The sequence below is a fragment of the Chelonia mydas genome, chromosome 8 (genome assembly GCF_015237465.2).
Source record: "Chelonia mydas isolate rCheMyd1 chromosome 8, rCheMyd1.pri.v2, whole genome shotgun sequence".
Taxonomy (NCBI): Eukaryota; Metazoa; Chordata; order Testudines; family Cheloniidae; genus Chelonia; species Chelonia mydas.
Genome location: NC_057854.1, coordinates 43,737,126 through 43,763,124, shown reverse-complemented (window position 1 = coordinate 43,763,124; position 25,999 = coordinate 43,737,126). Strand labels below are relative to the sequence as shown.

Sequence of the window (25,999 nt, the reverse complement as noted above, 5' to 3'; positions counted from 1 at the left end):
ATTGGATGGAGGGGTCCCGGGGGGGATGGTCAAGGGGCAGAGAGCAGGGGTGTTTGGATAGGATGCAAGAGTCCCGGGGGACAGTCAGGGGTGGGGAGCAGGGGGGGTTGGATGGGGGTGGGAGTTCCGGGGGGCTGGGATGGGGGCGGGGGCCTTCCCTACCCTGCCCTCCATACAATTTCTGTACCCGATGTGGCCCTAGGGCCAAAAAGTTTGCCCACCCCTGATCTAGGAAGACACAGTTAGGTTTCTCCCTTTTATTTCTTTATGGCTCGTGGATTCCTCTGTGCTAACCCCAGGTGCTTTTGTTTTGCTTTTAACCTTTAAGCTGGACCTCAAGAAAGTGATTCTTGATGCTTAATCCTTGGAGTTGTTTTTTTTTTAAATCTAGCAAAAGCCTAAATTCCCAGATGTATTTTCTTCTTTTTTTTATTAATAAAATTTACCTTTTTTAAGAACAGAATTGGATTTTTGTGTCTTAAGAGGTCTGTGCACATGTTGTTTAATTAGCTGGTGGCAACAGCTGATTTCCTTTTTTTTTTCTTCTTCTTCCGCAGCTCTTCCCTGGAGTGGGGGTGAAAGGGCTTGAGGGTACCCCACAGAAAGGAATTCCCAAGTGTGCCTTCCTGGGTTCTCAAAGGGGTTTTGCCAGGGCCGCCCATATGGGGGGGGGATAGGGGGGCAATCTGCCCCAGGCCCTGGGCCCCGCAGACAGGGTGGGGGCAATTTCGGCAACAATTCGGCGGCGGGTCTTTCAGTCCCTCTCTTCCTCAGCAGCGGCACTTTGGCGGCAGCTCAATCGCTCCGCTTCAGCCTTCTGCGGCAATTCGGCGGCGGGTCCTCCTGTCCTCTTCTTTCTTCGGCGGCACGACTTGGGTTTTTCTTTTTTTTTTCTTCGCTGCTTGGGGTGGCAAAAACTAACTTTTTTTTATGGAAATTGCTTTGGCCCAGGCCCTCTGAATCCTCTGGGCGGCATGGGTTTTGCACTTGGGTGGTGGCAGCATCTACCAATCCAAGGTCAGAGAAAAGCTGTAGCCTTGGGGGTTTAATACAAGCCTGGAGTGGCAAGTATTAATTTTTAGAGTCCTTCAGGGCCCTCACCTTCTGCACTCGAAGTGCTGGAGTGGGGAATCAGCCTTGACAGGAACAATTCAAGAAAATGTGTCCTTAGCATTAGCCTGTACACAGGCCCAAGGAATAAGTCAGCAATTGGTTGTCCAAATGATTCGGGAAGGCAAGCAAGGAAATTTGCTTTTGGAAATAAAAAAGTTGTTAGAAAAATGTTACAGGATGGGAAAGACAATTAATGGTATGGTGCAAATTGGTAAACTTTACACTGAATAAAGACCAAATGGTTCTAAGAACACCCCTGTCTAACTACTGATATATATCCGGCGGTCTAACTACTGATATATATCCGGCGGTCTAACTACTGATATATATCCGGCGGTACCTGTAGGAATCCCGCTAACAAAAAAATTTGGTTATGTATTCCGCTGATCATCATTCCTGGGCATATAAAGAACATCAACAATGGAAAACCATTGACTTGTTTCAGTGTGTGGCCCATGAAAATTTGGGATGTGTGTGTGAGGATCAAAATTTACAAAAAAGAGATCAATGTTTTTATGCTCAAACCAAAGGGACCCAAAGATGTACATTTGATGTATTCATTGAACAAAAGTCAGCTGTTATATATGCAGGAAGGGGATGTGTTTGTGTTAGGAATCACTGTGCAAGAGTAGTAGTATAGTATAAGGAATTGTATTTTATGACTTATTTAGTTAATAGATGTTTTTGCACTATTACAAAAATTGTAAATTGTGATTTTGAATACTATGTTTCCTTGTGGACTGTAAACTACTTAAAGTTTAAACCACAGTTGTATCACAATGTAACACCTGTAACCTTAGAATTGAGGTTCATATAGCCATGAATAAGATCATGATAAGGAAATTGTTGGCCCATCCTATGTTATATTCACATCTACAACATGTTGCGCAGACAGGAAAGCAAATATGTATTGAAGTACCGCATGATAATACAAAAGTCATCCAGGTGCTGAAAACTATTGTAGATGCAGGAGATCGCTCTTGCTGGGAAACACTGTTAGGGTGGTTGCCTTCTGCAACTGGTATGCTAAATATAATGGTTCACCCCATCGTGGTGATCATTGGAATCCAGTTGGCTCGAATAGTGAGCATAATAGCTTTGGCTTGCTGGATGAAGAGAACTGTTCAGAGAATACAGGAAGCTGGCATACAAAGTCAAATAAGGCCCTTGTTAATTATACCCAGGAGGCAAGATCAAGCTCAACAGGTCTGAGTGCTGGACTCCTGTAATAGTAATGATGGCTTTGGTAAAAGTGTCATTAAGGGGAGGATTGTAAGGTCCAAGGCCTTCTTCTACAGTAAGCAGCAGCAGCCACATTAGGAGAGCAGCAGCCATGAGCTAAGAAGCAGAGAGTCACATCGTCACGTTCTATCTAAATTACATAAAAACAATGTGAAGGGCTGTTAAGGAGGCTCCTATCCTAATAGTACCAACCATCACCAGACGAAGAAACAGATCTTAAGAAAACTTTGTTTGATGCATTCTGCCTGGCAAGGAATCACTTATCAACAGCTGTGATTGTGAAATCTCTATTTCTTTATTGTTTGACTTTACAGTCCCCAATTCTCTATTGTTTATCTGTAGGGTCCCTGTCTGGTTCTTTGATTGTTTCTGTCGGTTGCATAACTAATTTTACAAGATTTAAATCAACTAAGGTGGTGGGGTCTGATTGGGTAAAGAACTGTTTTGTAATGGGCTAGGATGGGTGAAAAACACTGTTCTGTGGGACTTCAGTTTAAAATGATTGGTTAAGGCAGAGCTAAGCAGGACTCAAATGTAACTATATAAACTGGGGTCCAAACAGAAGTTCTCTCGAACCTAACCCCAAGACCAGAGCTGCCACACTCCAACACCCTGCCAATCACACTGTGCAGAAGCTGGAGTCCCTGGATGACCTGATCCTGACTGGCCACCAGGAAAAGTTTGTCTGCCTTATTGGGAGTGGTGAGCATGGTATGCTTAGCATGTGCATTCTGTTTTGGTGACTGTTAATAAATAGAGGTTAAGGCTATTACTGTGTAAGGCTCTTTCACTGGCAACAGGCCACACAAACCCACAGAAGATTAGGCCCTGAGCCCTAGGAAATGGTTATAGGCAGGTGCCTTTTGCCGGGAGCCCTAGGAAATGGATAAGGGTGAGGGTGCCAAAATTAACTAGGTTATGCCTTGAGCCCACAGAAGGGTAACGGTGAAGTGCCCTAAAGTGTGAGGGTAACACAGAGTCTGTACTCCCTCCTTGCCCTGCAGCCGGATGCCCTCACATGCTCTCGTGACCCCAGGCTCTCATGCCCAAATTGCATCGGCCTGTCCTACCTGATGGGAGAGAGAGATGAGAAACCAGCTTCCTCCATCAGAGTCTTCAGTTCCCACAGCTCCCCTACCACCTTCGCCTTCTGCTCCAGGAGCTGCTGGTTCTTGGCTCTGACGCGGAGGAGCTCTGCCTGCAGGCTGCTCTCCCTCTCCAGGGGAGCCAGGGTGAGGAGATCGGGTTGCGCTGCCTTGGCCACCGGACTCTTCTCAGGAAGCCCTTGCCTGGTCTAGAGGGGAAGCATGGTGCCATAGGAGAGGTTATTGTGAAGGGCTAATGTGTCACTGAGCTGCCTGGGGCAGGGCTGGACGGTGCCCAGGGAGGCCTTTAAAGCACTGACCCTGGAAGCTGCACCCAAAGGCCTTTGGTTCCTGCTGGATTTCTTCACCAGTTCCTGGTTCTCAGCTGGTCAAAGCAGCCAACCTGACTCCCAGCGTTTAGCAATGAGCACGTCTCAGGTCAGCTGCACAGCTCCAAGACAATCTGCCCTGGGTCCTTCCAGGAGCTCCCCTGGCCACCCCACTCTGGCCGAGCTCTGGCAGCACCTCAGCAGAGCGGCGCATCTCTTGGACTCACCTGCTGGCTTGCGGCTCTGGGCGGCGCCTCCCCCTTGATGCCTTCAGCACTGATGTCCCCGGCGTATTCCCGTCCAGGCTGACCTAGCAGAGACACCAGGCTGTGAAGCACTCAGAGTGAGAACAACCCAGGCTCTTCCAACCTCATCAGCATTCCCACTAGCCCAGCCGCTCTGCAGGCACCCAGTGTGGGGAACGCCGCCAAGACCCCACAGTGGCTAGAAACAAAGGACTGAGCCAGGCCACTTGCTCCCACCCTGGGACATGGCCCCACTCCCTCCCTGCGCCAGGCACCCCCATATGGCTCTGGAGGCCAGTCCCTGTCCCTGTGGGGATGCTGCAGGGAAGTCTACCTGCACTCCCCGAACTGCCTCTGGGCCTGGAGCAGCAGTATGTGAGGCTGACCCAGCCCTGCCCAGGAAAATACCCACCCCAGCAATCTGCACCTCATGGTGCCCTCTGACACAGCCAGCCACAGGCAAGCTAGGCCCAATTCCTGGCTTCCCAGAGACTCAGGACCACGGGCCCTTCTGCAGGAGATGCCCTGTGCGCATTCCTGCCCTTTCCCAGCAAACAAGAGCTGCATGCATTCCCCCTCCCGCCCCGCCCCCACACAATGCCATGCATGAGGCCCATTCCCGCCCAGCTCCCTGCAGTTCCCCCCATGCCTGGATGGCCTCTCCTTGCTCCAGGGAGCCTGAGAGGGAAGGCACGCAGCTCCCAAGCTAAGTTCCCTGTAAGCTGCATGGCCATGCTGCCACACAGCAGCCTATTTAGCACCATGCAGGTGCTCAGGGAACCCTCCCAGGGACCCACCGTGGCTGGGGGAGGGGCACCCTTCCCCGGGTCCAAACCTAGCCCGACCCCCAACCTGCCATGGCTGGGGCGGCACTCCAGCCCCAACTATGCCACAGCCTGGACCTGCCACAGCTGGGGTGGCCCTACCCTGGTCCGAATGTGGCTGGGGTGGCGCGGCCCGGATCCAGCCATGGCCAAGGTGGTGTTTCATGGCCCAGACCCAAATGTAGCTGGGGCAGTGCGGTGTGAACCCGGGTGGCTGTGCCCAGATCCAGCCGCAGTGGCCCAGCCCAGAACTGTCACAGGGCACCCTTCCCAAACCCAGCCCCGGCCCAGACTTGCCGCTGCTGGGGCACCCCACTCTGAACCTAGCCCCGGCCCGACCTGCAGGGGCCAAGGGAGGGGCACCTATCCTGCAGCCCCAGGCCCAGAGCTGCCGTGGTGGGGAGAGGTGACTTCCCCCCCCCCCAGCCCAGGTGCACCCCAAACTCCTCATCCCCAGCCCCACCCCAGAGCCTGCACCCCCAGCCACAGCCCTCACCCCCTAAACCCAACCCTCTACCCCAGCCCCACCCCAGAGCCCATTCCCCCAGCCGGAGTCCTCACAGCCCTGTACCGCAACCCTCTGCCTCAGCTCTGAGTCCCTCACTCCGGGCCCCACCCCAGAGCCCGCACCCCTAGCTGGAGCCCTCACACCCCTGAATCCCAACCCTCTGCCCTAGCCCTGAGCCCCCTCCCACACTTGGAACTCCTTGGCCCCACCACATGAATTTTGTTACGTGTCACACATCACCTCCACACTGGTGCACATCACAAAATTCATTTCACACATGGGTGGGAAAAATTAGAGGGAACACTGCTCCCAAGGCCCTGGGGAGGGTGCTAGACAGGCAACGACTCCAGTGTAGCACACACTGCGGTGCTGCAGACCCAGGGACACTGCATGCCCTCATTACAGTGCAATGACAAGCAGAATAAAACTGCAGGCACAGTGATCGGCCAAGAGGGGTCTGGTCCAAAAGGGAGAGGGGAAGTGATGAAGGTGGGACCCAATGGGACCCCAACCAAACAAGCTTTGCAATAACCCTCTGGGTCAGGACTGGAGCTATCAGGTGCTACTGCAGTACTAACAGAGGATAATAATAGTGTTACAAGCTCTCTGCTCCCTGGTGCCCTCACCCCAGACAGCTTACCGCACAGCCAAGGGCTTCTCAGCCTCCAGGCACTCTTCTGCCCAAGAGCACCAAGCCTCACAACCACCAAGGCTCCGCCAGACTCTGCTCTGCCTGTCAATTGTGGTTCCTGACACCAGCTGCCTAGGGCTTGGCAAGACCCATCAGGACAGGAAGGGAAAAGCCAGGAACTGACAGGTCACCGACTGGTCCCAGGGCAGCAAGGAGCCCAGCAACAGGCCATTGCTGGGAGTGAACATCTCAGGGAGGTTTGGCGTCAGCCACAGGAAACAGCAGCGCTGCGCCTGGTCCTCAACCGGTGCAAATCAACACCACTCCACTGCCTTTGACAGATCAACACCGACTCCCACATGCCGTGGACCTGGCTCCGCCTGCTCCAATTTCAGCAGCAAAGAGAGAGGTTACAGGGCAGAGTGAATCACCCCAGCACATACCCAGCCATCTGAGCATCAGTGCTGCAGGCTGTCCATCGCCCCAGGCCGGATCGCCCACGTTTAGCACCAACAGCACTGAGGGCAGAGCGCTGGAGGGGAGTGCTGTCCTTGCCATGCAGCTGACAGGGCTCTCCTCCCTCCACAGGCTGGCAGAGCAGGGCGCTGGCAGCAGAGCATGGTATGGTTGCTCTGCTTTAGTCCTATTGACTCAGCCAGAGCCAGGCTGCCTCTGGCCTATCCCAGGGTCACGGCAACCCCAGCCTCTCATGGGGTATCACTACGAGGGGGTCAGGGTCCTCAGCCTCCCCCAGTCCCTGGCTGTTTCTCAAGTTACAAGGTGGGGAGCCCCGGTTTCTTGTATCGGAGGCTCTCATTCACCAGGGCTCACTCCCGGGGTCTTTGCTTTTGGAAAGGGGGGTGCAGCTGCTCCAAGGTTGGCTGGAGATGGTTGTGCCCCTCACCCACCTGCCCTTTCTAGCCCACCCAGCAGAGTCCCCAGCTTCTCAGGGGGTTGCACCCAGTAGCTGTACCGGGGGGCGAACACACAGGGTAGTCTCCAGGCTCTGACTCCCTCTGCCCGCCCTGGCTCTCGGCATGGGTGCGGGGAAGTGGCCCCAGATTCTTCTATGGATTGTGAGGAGGGGGCAGCAGGCACTTCCAGCTCCAGAACCAGGAGGTCAGACACAGGGCAGTGTACAGCCCCGCACCACAGAGGGTGCTGAGGGAGACACCCTTGTCTGTCCCACAAGGAGGGCCCAGGGCTTTATCTGAGCCTAGTTAGGGAATATGTTAATGGGACAGGAGACCCTGCGACCTGGGCGAAGCACTGCGGCTTTCGGGAGTGGCCTGGTGGGCAGCAGGGCAGAGCCACCCCCAATGGCTGGAGCAGGGTGGGACAGTTACCTCTGCTGACCATGGCATGCCAAGTGCTCTCCATTCCTTCCCACTCCCACTGGACCAGAGCTGGCCAGTGGGCTGCCAAGTCTGGGATCCACCCTCTGTCATTAAAGCAACACTGGGGATTTCAGGGGAAGACAACTCTACTCACACAGCACCTGGCTAATTGTCAGTGCCACACATGGTGAGAACTGCTGCCTGGTCACGGCAGAAGCTAAATTGATGCCCTGAAGCATGAGATTTGATTACATTTATTTTAGCTCCTTGTCCATAAACTCACAGATTCTAGACTCTGACATACAGGCAGTGAATTCAGAAACTGTGTGAACAGAGCTTTTCTTTGCTCTGAATTTAACACCATTTATGCAAGAACCAGGGGTTTTTCCTGCTATGTGAGGCAGAATGAGCAGAGGGACCAGTCGAGCTTCTAAATTTCCCTTCACGATGTTCAGTATCTCAATCGAGTCTTTTCCAAGCCTCCATTTTCTCCCCACCCAGCCATCTTTGCAACCTGCCTTGGGACGGGCACCATTTCAGTTAATCTTTTTCTTACAAGTCTATCAAAGCTGAGCCCAGTTCTGTCCCTGTTCCAAGGTACTCATGCATCCTAGTTCACTGTACACTGGCCAGGTGCCCTCTGGAGCCACCTCCGACAGCTTCTCCATTCCTATCCTCAGAGGATCCCATCATTTCAGAGACCATCAATAGAGCTGAAAAATCCAGTCTATTTCGTTAACATGCCTTGCCAGGCACTTCCCTTCTGCCTTCCAGTGTTATTAGCGAACTCCCCCAACTCAGTGCTCTGCTGCCTTTTCCAATCAGTCTGTTTCAATGGTTTGCACTCCTTTGCTCCCGCTAGAGTTACAGTTGCAAAAGCTTCCACAGAGCTCCCGGTTTTCACATGCCCAGAACTTGCTGCAGCAGCCATTCTCCATGCTGATGGAGAAATCCTGGCTCTGTTGAACTCAAAACTGACTTCAACAGCATCAAGACTGCACCATTGGTCTTGGCATTGGGCTGTCCTCTCCCCCCACGTTTTAATGTGGGCAGAGCCCCAGAGGGAGCTTTTCCATATAAGAGTGTAAGTAAAATACACTTTTCAGACTTCAAGGCAAACATAAGAACAGCCGTAGCAGCTCAGACCAGAGGTCCATCTAACCTAGTATCCTGTCTTCCAATATTGAGGGAGTGAACAGAACAGGACAATTTACTGAGTGATCCATCCCCAGTCAGCTAGTCCCAGTTTCTGGCAGGCAGATTTAGGGAAAATTCAGATGGCTCTTGTTTGAATCAGGGCTCCAGCAGACAGTGCTGAGCACTGTCCAGTTGAGGATGGACTTGCCACGTATTCTGGATAGGCCAAATATTTCACAGACAGCCTATATTTAGAAATGGTAGAGAGAGGTTTTATTACAAAACATTCAGTGCTATTTTTATCCTTCCATGCTAAGGCACTTGATTCAGACCTGCTGCCCTCTGCACTAACTTGCCTATATACTTGTTTGGAGGGATCCATACACAGCAGGACAGACACCCAGGAAGGTACATGTGGGTGGCAGTGAGTTTAATCTGTCTCCCCACAGCTCCGATTTATGTAGTCTCTCTCAGCTGGCTGTGGGCTGCTGTGCAGATCAAACCTGCCTGAGCTCAGAGCATTCTGACCGCCACATCCCTTCTTGCTCCTCACATACCCCTTGCCTGGGGGATGAGAGGGGAGAGCAAAGGTCCATTGCTGGCTCTGCACCGGGGGAAGCCCCTGGGGGCTTCCCCCCCGACTTGCCTTCAGAACCCCATGTCCACTGGAGTGGCACACAGGAGCTGTAGCAGCCAGGGCCCTAAACCTGTCCCAGGATTCCTGCTGCTGTTTCAGTGGAGCAGCGAGGGACCCTCTCCTCTCTGTTCCATCACAGTCACATAGGCAGCGCCTATTCTCACTGGTGCTTTCCAGCCATTTCAGATTCAAACCTATCTGTCTGCCCACTCAAGTACTCTTTTTTTGGCATTACACTTTCCCCATGGCTCACTCCCATGAAATAGGCGGGACTTAGTTTGCCCAAGATGCATTAGAGTTGCATTTTCCAGATCAAGTCTTTGTTTAAAATGGCCTGTGTGCCGTTCTAACAGCAGCTGATTTTCACATGGCCTGCCAGTACAGTATCACTGCAAATTTCAGGGTCATTTCCTGCTAGTCCAGCTCATTCATAAAACCAGCCCTAACACTGATCATTGCAGCACCCTACTAAGAACCACCTCCCAGCCCCACGTGCTGCCGTTTCTACCTTTTGGTTCTCTCTGTGCTAGTGCTAGGGTCCGACCCATGCCAGCTACTACAGTTTAGACGTAGTTGTTACCAGCAGGACTCTGCTGCAGTTTCTTTGAGCAGTGAGAACTCTCTCTCTCCCTCTCATACCATATAAGTACAGCCTGCTGCAGTCTACCTGGGGTATTGGACGTCTCTAAACAAAGCGCTATACCGGCATTCTGAGGATTCATTGCTTGAAATCCCCCCTGCTGCTTATTGCTCTTGGTTTCAATATCCCTTCCATCTTTACAGATCTTTTTTCTCTTAATATCTGGTCCAACATTTTGCTATGGAAAGAAGTTGAACTTACCAGCTGGTAATTGGCAGGGCTGCTCTCCTTTTCCTGACTTGAAAATTGGATCCACACTGGCTTTTCCCCATGCTTGTTCAAATAGTTAGCCGTGATTCAGTAAACTCGTTAATTTCCCTGTTAGTCTAGGTTGCAGGTGACTTGGACTCACTGGCATATTCTGCAAAGCATTCCCTCTCTGCTCTGCAGCGATCACTAATTATCAGAAGGGTTTCCTTTACTGCCTAATGGGCCAAACAAGTTTACATAGTGAGATTTTAAAAAGCAGTTTCCTAGCTCCAACATTTTCCTTCCCCTTCTCAATACTTACTCTAATTTATTTGCTCCCCTAGTGTATTAGCAAAGCCCTCTTTTGGCTAGCCTGGCATTGCTCTGCCCTTCTGCAAGCCGTGAACAAGCCCCACCCAGCATCTCTTTGAACTTCACATCCTGGAGCAGCCCTTTGCAAAGCTGGGGGGGGGGGGCACATCCTGTTCCTTGCACTCTCCTGCACGGGGACAAGCATCATTTGCACTCTGCCAGGTTCCCCTTCTGCAGTGTCCCTATGTTTGCTCTCCTGCCCAGCCGCACTCAGGGAGCCTGATCCTCCTCAGGGCCCTCCTGTAGCCAAACCTGAGAGAAAGAGCCTCTGAATCAGCTGCATTACCAGGGTCTCCCCAGTAATTTCCTCTGGGACCCCAAGCAGGTGAGCATACAAGGCCCGCAGTGTAGTCTCCCTGGCTCCTGGGCCTTAGGAAAAGGTGAGAGCTCTCCCCAGCTCAGCGCATTTCAGGATCAAGCCCCACAGTGAATATTCGTATCTTCACACATCATTCCCTTCTGACCCTCAGCCAATACCAGCCAGCCCTGACGATTTACTGCACTCAAGCTTCCCCTTTAGTGGCTTCAGTCTTTGGCAAGGCCGCACTGGGATGATTTTCACTATCATTGTCTGAAGAGTCATGCCAATAAATGCACCTAATTGCGATGCTTTCCCCATTTTCACGATCCTTGGGAACGTGGGGTCCCGCACCCAGGCAGCCTGCTGGCTTCCTACCACTAGGATGGCTGTTTCTGGCGAAGAGCAAAGGGGCAGTATCCCGCTGCTGGGGCTAGCGAGGTGCTAGTTTGGCCCCACTCTTAGAGCAACCTCAAGCCTCTCCTAAGCTGCTCCCCACTGTCCACATCCTCCAGGGGCCACTCAGTAGCCAGGAATAGCTGGAGGAATACGCTGCTTTGGTCACACCCACTTTAGCATGTCACAGGGGAGGGGGGCTGCAAGAGGGCACCTGAGTGAGCTGCTACATGGGTTCTCTGCACATTGGGTTTCCTCCTGCACAGAGGGGAATGCCCAGGTAGGCTCATAAAGCTGGTTTTATTGGCTTCGGCACCTCCACAGCACCCATGAATCAGGCCCATAGATTTTACTGGTTTTCCTGTGCTTCTGCAAACTCTCTGCACCTCTATTACAGTGTCTTAGCTAGCCTCCCCGCAGAGCTCACCACCTGTCCAGGCAGGCACAAATATGGGGGTCTAAAAAGCAGGCAGACAGGGTACCAAATTGCTTTGCAAAACCTTGCCCAGCTGAGATTGCACTTGTAGCACCTAACAGAAGAGGACTTAGAGCGGTAGTAGCACAAGGCTTGTTCTGCTCCCATCCATGTCAAAGGCAGCAGGAGCAGGCCCAGTTTTGTGATTTCCCTCATCTCTTAACATATTTGGACCCTTAGAGCAGTTTTAGCTGGTGCACATCAGCACAGCTCCCCTGAGGGCAATGGGGCTGCATGGAGGCACACCAGCCAAGCTGGCCCCTTGTTGCCACCACACCTGGGAGACCTGCAGTGCACCAGTTGTGTCCTTCTGAAATTAATAGGCAGCAGATTTAAAAACAAACAAAAGGAAGTATTTTTTCACACAACACAGTCAACCTGTGGAACTCCTTGCCAGAGAATGTTGTAAAGGCCAAGACTATAAAAGGGTTCAAAAAAGAACTAGATAAGTTAATGGAGGATAGTTCCATCAATGGCTATTAGCCAGGATGGGCAGGGATGGTGTCCCTAGCTCTGTTTGCCGGAAACTGGAAACAGACGACAGGGAACGAATCACTTGATGATTACCTGCTCTGTTCATTCCCTCTGGGGCACCTAACATTGGCCACTGTTGGAAGACAGGATACTGGGCTAGATGGATCTTTGGTCTGATGCAGTATGGCCGTTCTTATGTTCTGGCCCCTGGGATTTTTAAAGCAATAGACCTTGGTCATCTCCAGTATGGAGCAATCTTTCCATACCATGTATGACTGCTTTTTATATAGCACAGCTCATCCTCTCCAGCAGCCTAACCTAGTTCTCTCACACAGCCGGGAGTCAGGGTCACCCAATGGCATGAAATACTAACACCACTCACCTCCTTTTCCCAAGCCAAGTATTTCAGCTGACTCAGTTGAAGTTTTAAGCTTCCAGCATTAGCATAAAGACACTTCATACCGAATATTGCCACCGCCTTAGTCTGAACCCCATTGAGTTGCAACCCTGCTTTTGGGGGGAGGGGATGGCTGGGGACAGATGGGTGGACACCAATGCTTGTCTCAGAATATCCTTCAGATTCACTCTCTCTGACACACGCGCTGAGCCCCACCCATACTCCAGTGAAGTGCTCCTTGGTTGGGACTCTGTCTGCTCTTATTTAGCACATCCATGAATGACTAGGGAAGAGCAAACAGAGCTGTGACAGACCCCCCCAAATGACAGCAGCTAGGGGGGATGTGGCCTACACTCCAGAAGAAACAGAAATCACTCAAGAGGTCCCTTCTGAGGTTAAAAACATTGTCAGGAAATAACTCAAGGGGAGTCAGTTCTGAGAAATGAAAAACAAAGACAGCTGGAAGGGAGAAAAGTATCTAGTGGGAGATTATGGCAATAGGAACACAAAGATGTGACAGGACAGCAAGCCAGCGATGAGTGTGCGATGGGGCTGCAAAGGAAAACCCAATGGGATTGGGAGCTGCATGTGCAGAGCAGGGAGGTATGGGACCCCGGTGTGCACGAAACTAGCCTATCGTGTATGACAAAGTGGTGAGTCATTAACAAGCAATCATAGGAGAGAACTGGAGCAAGGAATGCAGCTGAGCAGGGCGCTGGAGACATCTCTGCAGCTGGGGCTGCCTGATGCCCAGAATAACGGGGCCTGAGCCTGCTGTAAAGGATTCTTTGTACCAGAAGAGCCCAATATGCACTGCTTCTTTAGATGACAAAAAAAGGGGTAACTTGGTAGAAGTCTACCAACACCTAAAGGGTGCAAAAACCCTGCGGAGAGGGGAATTATCCAGGCCGGGGGAGAAGCAACAGTTTTTTAAAAAGGAGAATTGAAACAATCAGGAAGACAGGTCTGCCAGGGAGATCTGTCCTTAGACCATGGAACAGACTTCCTGGGACAGCAGTCCCATCGCTGCTGGTATTTACACTGGCCTGGACAAAGCGCTGACACTACGTCACAGGGAAGAACTCCAGAGAGGCTCCAGAGGGAGAGTGGCAGTGGATGGGCTAAAAATAACCTACCAGGTAACTGTTAGGTCACATATTTGGTCCCTTCTGGCCTTGGAATCTATTAATCTCACCATCTTTGCCATCTCTGGACCTAATTCCCGTTGCCTTGCACCAGTGTAGCAAGTGTAAATGCTGCCTGAGTGCGAAGCATGGTACCCCCATTCTGGCTGGCACAAGAGACTTTAAGAGCAGTATGTACTGATAGGGGTGGCTACAGGTAACACAGACAGACTCTGGAGAGAGCACCTTTTAACAAGGAGACGGCTTCTCTGGGCCTGTGGGTGAGCTAGTCAATGGACAAACTGTTTATTTGCAGCTACACAGGAATGTTTAGACTCCACTGTCTACCTTTGCAATGGCTTCTGGGATAACCAGCGAACCAGAATTGGCACAAGAATCAGGGCCTGCATATTCTGCTCCCCCCTGCCCTCAGGAGATCACTGTTGGCTGCCGGGAATTCAATTTTTGATCCAAAAAATGGGGAAGGATCAGAAGATTGGAGAAAAGCAAATGCTCCACCATGTCCCCCCAAGGAAAGAAAAGGGATCTGGCCATTCTCCTTCTGTACCCCGAGAGTAAAGTAATGGAGGATGGGGGAAACCACTACACATCTCTCAGCTATCAGAATCATGAGCAAGCAGGAACCGTGCATTGGTACATCAAGATTTTGCCACACAAAGCCGAGTGCTTTTTTCACTAGGCTCAGTGGCTGAAGGGGATGTAGCAGACACGCTATATTTGGACTTTATAAAGCATGCAATACTCTCTCACATCATCATACTCTTAGAACTGAAGTCAGCTTTGGTATAAATACTAGTATGTGGATAGAAAGTGGTCAGAAGGGCCATCCAGAAAGGTTAATGACAGATTATGCTAACCCACACAATAGCAGTGCTGGGCGGAGGGTGCAATGGGTAGGCTTAGCTACAGCCTATCTTTATTTATGCTGGGAAGGGGGGCACAGGCAGCACCGGAATGAAATTCAGATGAAACTAAAATGTGGGAGGGGCAGGAGGGAGACATACTCCAGGCAGAAAATACACGGTTCAGAGGATTGACGACCTAGTGGTTAGGGGACTAGCCCAGGACTGAGAGAACCCTAGTTCAGTCCCCTGCTCTGCAACAGACTTCCTGCATGACCTTGGGCAAGTCACTTAATCTTTGTCAGTTCCCTAGCTGTAGAATGGGGCTAACAGTAGTGCCTGACCTCCCAGGGAGTTATGAGGATAACTACGCTAAAAGGGTTTGTAAAAAAATCCTTTACATAGAGCTAGGAAAGAACTAAACTCACACATCTGGGGGAAATAGTCCAAACCCCAGCTCCAGGGTGTGCTGGAGGCCAGGATGCTGAAAGAAGCAAATCAGACACAAGGCTGCAGTGTGACAAAACTGGAAAAAGAAAACAATGCAGACACAGCTCAGGGCTGCATATGTAAAAACATCATCACAGCACCTGTCCATTAGGCCATGCTGATTCAACTTCATTCTGTTCCTGGGCACATTACCAGATACCGACAAAGTGGAGAGAGTCAGTTCAGAGAGGGGTGACAGAGTTAACAGGGTACTGGATTGATAAGGAAAGATTAAAAGAGCTAAATCTGTCTGAGATGGCTAAGGGGGAACACAACAGTAACATCTGCAGGGTGTAAACAGCAGAGAGAGAGAGAGAGAGGAGACAGCGTGATACACAGATATATCTAGGACTGATGGGATGAAATTAAGAAAGGGAAAATCTAGATTAAATATTAAGATAAACTTTCTTGGCAATGAAATGTATTAGGCTGCGAAAGCAGCCCCCAGAGTAGCAATGGAATAGCTATCTATCAGCACATTCAAGCAGTAGTAAACATGCATTGGAAAAGTCCTGAATTGGCCGGCGGCAGATGGCCCGGACACACTTAACCAGGGCTTTTCCATCCCTGCCTAGACTCAAAGGTGGAAAGTACAAAGTAGGGAAGAGGGTTAAGACACATGAATGGTTTGATCTCCTCCTGACAGAAGCATGAGAGCTGCTCTATCCCTTCTACGTGAATGAGGCAGTGTTCAGGGAACAAGGACACTGAAGGGAACTGCAGCTCCTCAGCCCTGGCTGTTATTGCTCACTGTTGAGAAGATGGTCCATATAAACGTGTAAGAGAGGGAAAGTGGGTGACTAAGTGATGTACTGGATCTCATCCCACCCCTGCTCACAGAGAACATACGAAGTGGTAGATTTCCACTCTGCCGCTCATAAGAGATGACCACTGAAAAGCTGGTGTGGGAATTACCTGCTGGTTTGGCTCTCCTGGTTTAGAGCAGTAGGAATACCTTTGTGAAAGAGAAACGGAGACCCTGGAATAAACACTGCACTCATACCCACTTGCAAAACAGCATAGAGCCGCATGAGCCCAAAGGGGTCCTGCAGCTTGACCTCAAGTTTTCAAAGCAGTGGACTGGAGGGACCGCACAAGCTGAGAACATGGAGCAGAGGCATCATGTCCCATGCCACCCTGATAGGAACATGCCCTGCCAGGTCAGACTGAGCTTTATTACCCTAACCCCCCCCTCAGCCCTTTTGTCTTGAGGGCTGGGAACTCTTTCCTTTTGCTGCACAGAGGAGCTTGCGGACCATTACAACCCACGGAGCAAAGCTTAGCCCAGGAGGAATGAGTCACGTTTCAAGGCTGGCAGAGAGACTGTCTCAACCACAGAAACGGAAAAGACTCCAGTCAAGGGTTCCACATGAGCTGGATCTGACTGTAGCCTAAAATGGGTCATTTCTTTGTTAGGCCAAGAGACAACATCAGTGATATAGCAACTACCAAAAAAGGCCCTGGTTGGCCAGGTAATCGGTGACAAAACCACCATTTCCCTCCTCTCTGGCTGCCACTGTCCTTGTCAAAGGGCCCAGCTCTGTCTGCAAGGGAGAACGTGCTTCTCCCCAGACACTTTGCTTTCTCTTTACTCTGCCATGCGGTTGCAGAGGTAGCCATTGTCCTATGAGCAGCACTTAACTGACTGGGAAAGATTAGGGGGAAAAACAAAACAAAAAAAAAAAAACACCCATGCATTTGTGAGATAGCACAAAACATTTAAAATCGCTTTCTTAGGGAGGGAATCTTTATTTGGCCCATGGGGAGAGGAACGAAGGGAGGAGTAGGAGAAAGATGGAGGAGGATCAACTAAAATGGAATGACTCAAATGTGCAAATACATTTCATAACCTCCCCTGAAGGGCCAGAAACAAGTACATAGACGAGACACACGTGGGTTGCATAGATCGCCATTTCCAGGGCAGCTCTAAATGCACCACTCCTATCGTATCATTAGTAACAAGTCAACCCTCCCAGAGTCAGTCAGCCAGGCTTGCTCTGTTAGTGACCAGTTTCCATCCAGGGCAGGTGGCAGGGTGAAGGCCAGAGCTCAGAAGGCATGCTGGGGTAGGACTCTCACACTCTGCTGTTCCCCACCTCCAAAGGCGCCTAGGGTCTCCAGCCTGCGCAAATGCTCCATGCTTCTGCCAAGAGCCTCTTCCAGTCGTCCACGGAGTGCCTGGGCCCTCTCCAGCTCAGCCTGCAGAGTCTGGCCTCTCTCAGGGCTAATTAGACATGTCATACAGAAAGGGAAGAGGGTTAGACAGGCTTCACAGAATGTCCACATCAGTAAGGATGCAGAGCAGTGGTGGTTAGACGTGAGCCAACACTTACTCAGAGCACTGCTCATCAGTGCTCCAAAGGTAGATCCAGCATCGACCTCTTCTGCTTCTCTTCTAACTTTTACCAGAACCAGCTGCAGGCGCCGGGCCCCAGCACCTCCCTCCCACATGGGTCAGGCACAGACTCCTACACCCACGGAGCAGTTCCCCCAGACTCACTCCCAATCCTCTGGGAAGCAGGGCAGGGACGGTGGCTTCCTGGCCATTGCTAGTTATCACCACTGACCCAGGTACCAAGAGAAACTCCATGTGCACGTGGCTCCTTCAGCCCCGCAAACTGCTCAGCTCCCCACCACCACCTTGGAAGGCACAGGGTTTGCATGGTGGAGGGTAGCAATGTCAGTTACGCTGTTATGGAGGGGAATGACCTGGACAAACCACTAGAAGCCCCAAGCAATTTTCAGATCAATGATTTAACAAAAGGGACGTGTAGCCTCTCAGATGTCAGGAGACAAGGCCAAAGGAGCAGGAAGAAATCAAGGGGAGAGGAGAGAGAATCTGAAAGGAGCATTAGAGCTCTGGGGTGTGATTAACTCCTGCTGTCTCGCCTGCCTCATGTGATCTCCTCTGCCATGGGAAGGATGCTGCCTTTAAATCAGCCACTCCCCAGCAGCAGCCCACCGAATAGTTCCCTGCTCACACTGGGTCAGCCCTTCTGCAGCCTACACAGGCTCACGGGCATGCTAGTGCTTCAACTTTTCCCGTTGAACAAGTCCTCCGGAGGGAGTGCAGCTCCAACACCTCGCAGGACCACACGGGCAGCGACAGCACAAGAGCAGCCCGAGGGCCCCCTACCTGTTTGGGTGAGTGTGGAACTTCACCAGACTGCTGTACAGCTGCCTTTCTGCTTGCAGAGCTTCATTCAAACGACTCCTCTCTGCCACCAGCCCTTCCAGCATCAGCAACAGCTGGGGAGAACGGAGGCAAAAAGCAACAGGCAGAGAGGTAGGAGCTCAGCAAGGCCTTCACCCCCACCCAGACACACGTGAGAGGCAGAGTCCAGCCAAGAGACTGGAGTTGGTCATGTCAGGGACATGGAGATGAGATGCTGACCTCTGCCCTTGAGGGGGATCCAAACCACCTCTCTGTGCCACAAAGAGGGTCTGAGCCCCTCTTACACCTGCACGTACACTGGCACACTCCCTCCCAGGCAAAAGCATTACAGTGCAGAACTGGCAATAGAGAATTAACTAATTGCAGGAACTGGAAACAGGCCTCAGCCTGCGGCCCATGAGATATTCCCTCTGCGGGAGATTCCATCAGAGCACATGCTACCTGTTGCCTTCTGTTCCCTGTAGCCTCCTGTCCTCGTGACTCTGCTGTGACTACTTTCTCCCGAAGTACCAGGACTTCTTGGGTCAGTCGCTCCACAGCTGGGATTTCTTCAGGGTCAACCAGCTGCATCTGCAGGTCCTGAAAGCCAAGGAGAGCAGAGCTGGCTGGAGATCAACAACAGGAGACACCTCTTGAACTTCATACAAATCAGTGGGAGCTGGAGTTACAAAGGTCCCTAGAGACACTGGAGATTAGGGTCTCTAACAAGGGGAACTCCTATCCCTTCCAAGGGTGAGCCAGATAATTCAGAAAAAAACCACATTCAGGCGGTGCGCGGCACCAACGTCCCAGAGCAAACCTTACTGTTGCTTTGTGCTAACAGGAGCCTGGCTCAAGACTCCAGACAGGATGCAAGGCACCCGGCATGCTCCAGAACTCCTAAACAAGGTCCAGGATGCACAGCAAGGGCACTCCAGGAGAAACGAGATCACCAAATGAGCATCTGGGCAGAATGCTGGGAGACTCCTCAATAATGAGATGTCATAAGGAGCCCTGGGTTCCCAACTCTTCATGTTTTACAGGAACCATGGAGCGAGGCCCAGGATGCCAAGCCCAAGATGTTACAAGATCCATGCATGAGACCTCGACTACAGCTCAGGAGTCTCCTCATGCATCCACCTCATTGCTGATCTCTATGGAAACCTTGCTTCCTGGTTCTGACATTTTACAGTACACTGGAAGCCAGCTAGAGGGCTCGAGGTGTGGGGAACTGGAGGTTCTTCACTAGCATCCCTGGGCAGAGATGATCAGAGAGTATGTCAGGAGAACTGTAGTGATCCCACCTTTATAAGGTCCTCTTTGCTCTGGATCTTCCTGGTCAGGGACTCAATATCTGAGGCCTGCACCTGCAGCTCCTCCTCCTGTGCTGTCACCACAGATTGAAGAGAAGAGAGCTCCAACTACAGAGCAGAGACCACAGGGTCAGTGAAAGCTCCGCAACCGAGACACATGCCATAAACCCTCCATGTCACTGCCCCAATCATCCCACCCCCATGCCCCTAAGCTGTGGTGCTGGCCAGAGTCGTGAGTGACCTTTACTCAGTGCAACACTACTACATGCCGTACAATGTCTCTATCTGACTCTAAAGACAACATTTCTGAGAAAGGCAGAGGAGGGCCAAACTGGCCCAGGAAGGAAACTTACTTTCAGTCTCATCAAATCAGCACTGCAACCCCATAACCAGATCCTTTGTTCACCCGTCTATCAAGAGACATGCCTGTGGAGTTGATAGTCCCATTGCCATGGAGATTAAAGACCAGCGTCAATCTGTCAGCTTCATGACTATGACACCACGTGGGGACAATCCCTAGTCCAGTGGTTCTCAACCTATTTATCATTGTGGACTGTGCTGGGCTGCAGGTTGAGAACCACAGCGTGCTCCCCGACAAACCTCCTTCCACAGATCCCTAGGTCTAGTGCCTCCCGCCCTGAGATCCCTTCACAGAGTGGGGCCAAGAGTGGAGCCCTGGGCAGGATGGCAGTGACCCCAGACCCCACTGTGCAGAACCGGGCATCAGCCCCAACCCTGGACTCGGCCACGTGGGGCTGGGTTGTAGGGAAGCTGGCGGCTGCCTGGACCCCAGCCCTCCCCGAGCCAGCCAGCAGCCCCAGGCCCTGGACCCCACCAAGCTGGTGGGCAGCTCCGGACCAGCTGGACCACTGCGCTGGGTGGCCAGGAACCTGGACCCCATGCGGACCGGCAGCCCGCTGGTTGAGAACCGCTGCCTTAGTCAGTAGTGAGGCATAAAGGTCGCTACACCGGACACCAGAGCGTCCCCAGGATAAAGCATGGGCCAGCTACTCACAAATGTAATGATCTAGATGGTTTCAGTTTAGGAAATAAGCTACCTCTGGGGTGGAACACAGCAGCAGTTTAACAGTACACTGCTCGTGACAGGACGTGAAAAAGAAACCTATATCCAACAAAAATACAAGAGGACATAGGGAGGCTGAATGTAATAGCCAGAGATGGAATCTGACTAGGACACCCGGGCTAACACCTTCCATTCCCACGCAGGGTGCTACAGGGTCCTCACCAGAAACCAAATAATAATTAATACGCCGTGCTTCCAGGCTCCATTGTGCTGGGCACTGTACAAACACTGAGCGAGAGACAGCCCATTCCCCACAGGGTGGGGATATGAACACAGCATGGCTGTTCGAAAGCAGACCAGGCTGGATTTGGTCTTGAGTGAAATAAGCCTCAGACTCCAGACGCTCAGGGTCTCTCCACATACTCACCCGGCTTTCCCTTTCCTTTCTTGCCATTAGCTCCAGTTCCTCTCTGGCATTAACAAGCTCCTTCTCCAGCTCGGCAGCCGTCTCCAACAGGCCTGGAGAGGAAACCACAGCCCAAAAAGTTACACTAACATAGGGCTTGAATCATTTACCAGACACACCCTGGTTTTCTAACTGCAAGCGTTAGAAACAGAATCGCTTTCCAAATTAGAGCTCAAATCTTTAACAGAACTGGATGGAGATGGATTTTTCAAAGCCTTTTCTAATGCTCCTGCTCCCATAGTGATCCTCAACTACCAGCCACCCCAGAGTCCATTCCCATTCCCGATGCCCTCCCCTCCAGAGTCCAGTGGCCCCAGCCCTGGGAAAATTTCAAGTATCCCCTACCACCCTCCCAGATTAACTGCATTCCTCCCAGTCAAGGAGGGCAGGACATTCTGATTAGCCCAGTGATCAGAAAACACCAGCTCCCACTCCCACACCAACTTCCTCCACTCAGCACTGGAGTCCAGAACCTGTCAGTGATTCCTGAGCACCAGTCTCCCATCCCAAATCCAAGCCACAGTCATCGAGTGCCTCAAGTTTTATTCCCAGTATCACACCCCTGAGGAAGGAGGACTCCAGTCAGTACTCCTGGTTAGAGTTCTTTGGTGTCTTTGCCGGCTGTTTGTCAAATGAGACAGTTCTCCCCATAGCAAAAGCCTTGTGTCATCTTCGTACAGACTGGAGAGAAGCTGCCGCTGTACTGACCTTTCTCCATCCTGAATTTGCTGTCCTCTCCCTTGGAAATTCCGGTAGTGGTAGCATTCCCACAACCTCCTGGCAGTAATTCCTGAAAACACAAAGCGATTCCTGGTTTTACCCCCTCAGAGATCACCCTGTGCACCCTGCACAGTTCAGACCCCCCCCCACCCACCTCCAGACCTCACCATCCAGTGCTAAGACCAAACACGACACATGCTCACTGGTGTCACAAAGACCATTGGCCAAATGGGGTTTTCAGTTATGAGGGAGCTGACCAAAGGACTGCAACTTTTTGGGGATCCCAGAACCCAGAGGAATGGAGGGAGACAAGCGCAAATGGAAAGCTTAAATCTGGTGTGACAAACAAGCCTGGGAAGTCAGGAAAGGGACTCCAAAGAGAGGCGTCCAGAGCAGGAAAAGGAAAAGAGGTTCTTGGCCACTGCGTATGGGTTAAACCAAGGGGGACTACATAGCAGGGACACCAGAGAAGCGGCTGCAGCAACAGTGCAAGAGATGATCTGAGAAAGCACTACGGCTTTAATGAATGAAGAGGAAAGGATGAACCAAAGCTGCTGTCATGAAAAAGCAGCAGGATTTAGCAATGGTCTGGTTGCAGGAGGCACACAGAGGAATCAAATATGCCCACAGGCTGCATGCATGGGGAACAGTGCCCGGCCGGGGGATTTTCTATGATGGGTAGCAATCTTCAATCAGAGCCTCTCCTTCTTCCAAACACCTGCTAAATCGGACACTCTGGAGGTGCTGACAGTGAGCATGACAGTAAAGGTTACAAAGCCACTCCCAAGTCATCCCTGTTTACGCTCCCCCAGAGCCATCTGAGGAACTTCTCTGGGCTGAGCCATACTAGCTAGCTACGTAGCAGAGATATTTCTCTGTGCAACTCAGCGTCGAGAATTCAGAGGTTAACAGTGGAGCTCAGCCCAGAGGCACAATTTTGGAAAGGTTAAGGAAAGTCTTTCCAGCTCATTGTGAGATAGTGGGGAGTGAAGACAAACCACCAATGACCTACTAGCCCCTTCTGGCCTAAACTCCATGATTCTAAACTCTATGACATGTTTTACAACTTTAAACAAAAAGTAGATGTTTGTTCACCAAGAAACAACTGAAATGGTTCCAACAAAAGCAGCCTGGCTCATGCTCAGTGACAAAGGGTATGACGTTGCTCTCCATAATGTTGTATGGAAATATGCTTATGAGTATAAATATGATGTAACTGGAATATGCTTTATGCAAAAAGTCTCTTGTAAAGTGTCATTGCAAAGGTTATAATTTACTGTGTGTTACTGAGCGTGTTCATCCTATTTGTTTGCATGTATTATTTCTATGTCTGGAGTTAGGAGAATAAGATATAAACTTGTATTACTGATGTAAACACATTAAGTGGAAGCCTTTAAGGGTGCTTCAGAATCAACGAACTGTGAATGGGTTTGTTTACTTGCAAGCCTTCCTGTGTTCGTGTAAGCCAGCCCAGGAAGAATGGTGGAATCCATCTTAAACCTGGTGCTTTTCCATTTAGAAGGAGGAGTGGGGATCCAGAGACACAAAAGATTCCCGCCTTGTGCCAAAGCTATAAAAGGGGGTGGAAGAGAACAAAGGATGCGGCCAGTCATGAGAAATCCCCTAGTTACCACCTGAGCTGGAACGAACAAGGACTGTACCAAGGGAAAGGACTGGGCCCAGACTAGGAAGGAGTCTAGTCTGTGAAAGTAGCTTATTGGAACATCTTTGAGGGTGAGATTTACCTGTAAAGAGTTTCTTAATGCATTAGCCTTAGGCTTGCATGTTTTTGCTTTATTTTGCTTGGTGACTTACTTTGTTCTGTCTGTTATTACTTGAAACCACTTTAATCCTACTTTTTATACTTAATAAAAATCACTTTTGTTTATTAATTAACCCAGAGTAAGTGATTAACATCTGGGGGAGCAAACAGCTGTGCATCTTTCAGTGTTATAGAGGGCGGACAATTTATGAGTTTACCTTGTATAAGCTTTATACAGAGTAAAACGGATTCATTTGGGGTTTGGATCCCATTGGGAGCTGGGTGTCTGATGCTGGAGGCAGGTGACCTGCTGAGCAGTTTTTGGTTAAAGCCTGCAGCTTTGGGAGCGTGGACCAGACCTGGGTCTGTGTTGCAGCAGGCTAGCGTGTCTGGCTCAACAAGGCAGGGTTCTGGAGTCCCAAGCTGGCAGGGAAAATGGGCTCAGAGGTAACTTCAGCTCGTCAGGGGACAGTCCCAAGGGGGTCTCTGTGAGAGAACCCATCACAAAGGGGTTCCTAGCAAAGCGGATTTAAAAACACTTGACAATTGAGGATGAAATAATTAAATGTGGGTACATGCGACAGGCTCTGCTAAGAATTAGCAGGCTTAAAATTAGTTCTTCCTGCTCCCAGCCAAGGCTGGACCATGACTTTCTAGGAGGTCGATTCCCCTCCCCCAGCATCCTTTTTGGGGCTCCAATACTGCCCGCATCAGCAGTGTCTGCTCTCAGCAGATCTGTGGGGAAGGGGCTGCTGAGTGACTGAGAAAAAGCTATTGGATTCAGATCAGGATGTTCTGATCTCAGCTGGCCTCCCCTTAGCAGGGAGGGTCTTTTTTGTTTGTGCCTAGCACAACGGGGTCCAGGTCTATGAGTGGACTCCTAGGCACTATAGCAATACAAATAGTAAATATCAACAGCTGCCAAGGGCCTCCATGTGACACGCCCGGTGCTCAATCACTCCTCCCCCCAAGTGCATCTCATCACCCCCTTCTGTTATCTCTCTGCATTTGCTTTCTTCCCACAGGCCTCTCTCTCCCCTCTGCTGCTACAGCAATCACTTCTCTTCCCCGTCCTGAGGCAGCATGCAAAGGACAGAACAATCCAGTGCACAATTCCTACTTGAAAGGGCTGCTTGTCTTTCTGGAGGAGGAGCCTGCTATCAGCTGCTAGGTTCTTCCCCAGCTCCTTCTCCACCAGCCGCTGGCGCAGGAATTGTACTTCACCACTCTTTTCTGTCAGAGCCTGCACCATCTTCTCGGCAGCCACCTGACGCAGCGGGAAAGCAAGGTGAGAGAAGAGAAGCAGAGGTGACAAAGAGTTGGGTCTCAGGTGGCTACTGGCACAGATCGTGGCCCTGACTCCTTGCTCTGGTAACATAAGGACAGATTTACCAATCACTTGCTGCTGGACAGAGATCAGGAGTCCCAAGCCAACCCTAACTGGAGACTTTGCTATAGGCTTTGTGGCAGCACACACAACAATCAATGCTACAGCACTGCCATCACAGCCCCCTGCTTTCACTGACCCAGCCTTTGCTGCATAACTTTTCAGCAGTGCTACCAAACCTTTGACTGGGATGGTGAAAACTCACCCATGGCATGGGGGCTGTGGAGTGCAGCAATATGGGAGGAGGCCTGGAAGGACAGAGGGGATGAGGATAGAAGCTGGAGGAGAAAAGGGAGGCAAATGCTGTGAGGAGATAGCTGGGAGCTTGGCTTTTTAATCCTGTTGTTAAAAAGGGAAATTCAATGCAAAACTCCACTGACATTTAAAACTGACCACAATGCACAGAACGCAGGCAATGCAGAGGGTAGTGCACGCAATAGTCCTGAGTACTAGTTTGACTATTAAATACAGCTAATATACAACGGCCAGAGCTCCCCCCATGCTGCCCCTCCACCCTTCTGATTCTATGCAGGGCAGATGGCTCCACCCAGCTCTGGGGAAGGGCTCCAGGGTTCATCCTTCCCATGACTACTGGCCAGGCAGTGGTGGTACGTGTGCACACAATGCCCTGTGAATGTGTACAAGCCGAAATCTGCACACCTTCCTCTCCCCAACCCCACAATATGCACATGCAAACCCTAATCTGGGTGCACAAGAAGTGCCCCCAGTTTTCACAACGTAGGTCTGTGGGGCACACGGACAAGCAAATGCTGCTCTATGGTAATAATTCTGAGAATTTCCCACAGACAACACGTTGATATTTGTAACCTTACTCTGCATTAACATGGGCGAGTGGGGTGTTTTCACTGTTATGTGGTTCTGAAACATAAGACACTTCCTGCAGCTCCCCGAATGGCATCAGAGACTGCAGACCAGTTTCCACACAACAGACCCATCACAGCCACGTTGGTCGGCGGCTGCTCTGAGCACAACTCACTCGGCTTCGCTGCTCCCGGGCGCTCACGGCTTGAAGCAGCTCCCGAAGTTCAGTCTCATGCTCTCCAGCCTGTCTGTTCCTGTCACTCAGGAGATCCTGCAGCATCCTCTCCTTACGCTGGAGACGCAAGCACAGCTCCTCCACAATCTCGCCCTGCCCTGGGCCCAGCTTGCAGAGCAAGGTTGCTGTGAGCTCCTAGGGGAAAAGGAGGGAGAAAGGGGTTGAAATGTTCCATCTCCATGCTCAGAGAAGCCTGGCACTTTGGGATGAATGGCTGTGCAGCCTGGGAGCACCCCTCTGATCACGTGTAGTCACCATCAGAGAATCTACGCACAGCATGCATTTATGCCAACGCAGCATTGCGAGGGCCT

At 51.1% G+C, this 25,999-nt stretch overlaps 1 protein-coding gene across 18 annotated transcripts in view; it reads right to left on the bottom strand.

The window, feature by feature from the left end:
- The window catches only part of LOC102931917 (myomegalin), a 155,816-nt gene that overhangs the window by 37,113 nt on the left and 92,704 nt on the right, over nt 1-25,999 (bottom strand). For 16 of the 18 annotated variants that reach the window (XM_043552527.1, XM_037907666.2, XM_043552523.1 and 13 more), the window contains 10 exons: nt 25,629-25,823; nt 24,365-24,511; nt 21,471-21,552; nt 20,724-20,815; nt 19,264-19,380; nt 18,422-18,559; nt 17,942-18,054; nt 16,902-17,029; nt 3,997-4,079; nt 3,426-3,649 (listed from right to left, as the gene is read on the bottom strand). In XM_043552527.1, coding sequence (XP_043408462.1) covers nt 3,426-3,649; nt 3,997-4,079; nt 16,902-17,029; nt 17,942-18,054; nt 18,422-18,559; nt 19,264-19,380; nt 20,724-20,815; nt 21,471-21,552; nt 24,365-24,511; nt 25,629-25,823 — 1,319 coding nt within the window. Of the gene's footprint in view, nt 1-681; nt 1,252-3,425; nt 3,650-3,996; nt 4,080-16,901; nt 17,030-17,941; nt 18,055-18,421; nt 18,560-19,263; nt 19,381-20,723; nt 20,816-21,470; nt 21,553-24,364; nt 24,512-25,628; nt 25,824-25,999 lie in introns of those variants that run through there. The other 2 variants (XM_037907673.2, XM_037907667.2) reach the window with 2 other exon arrangements.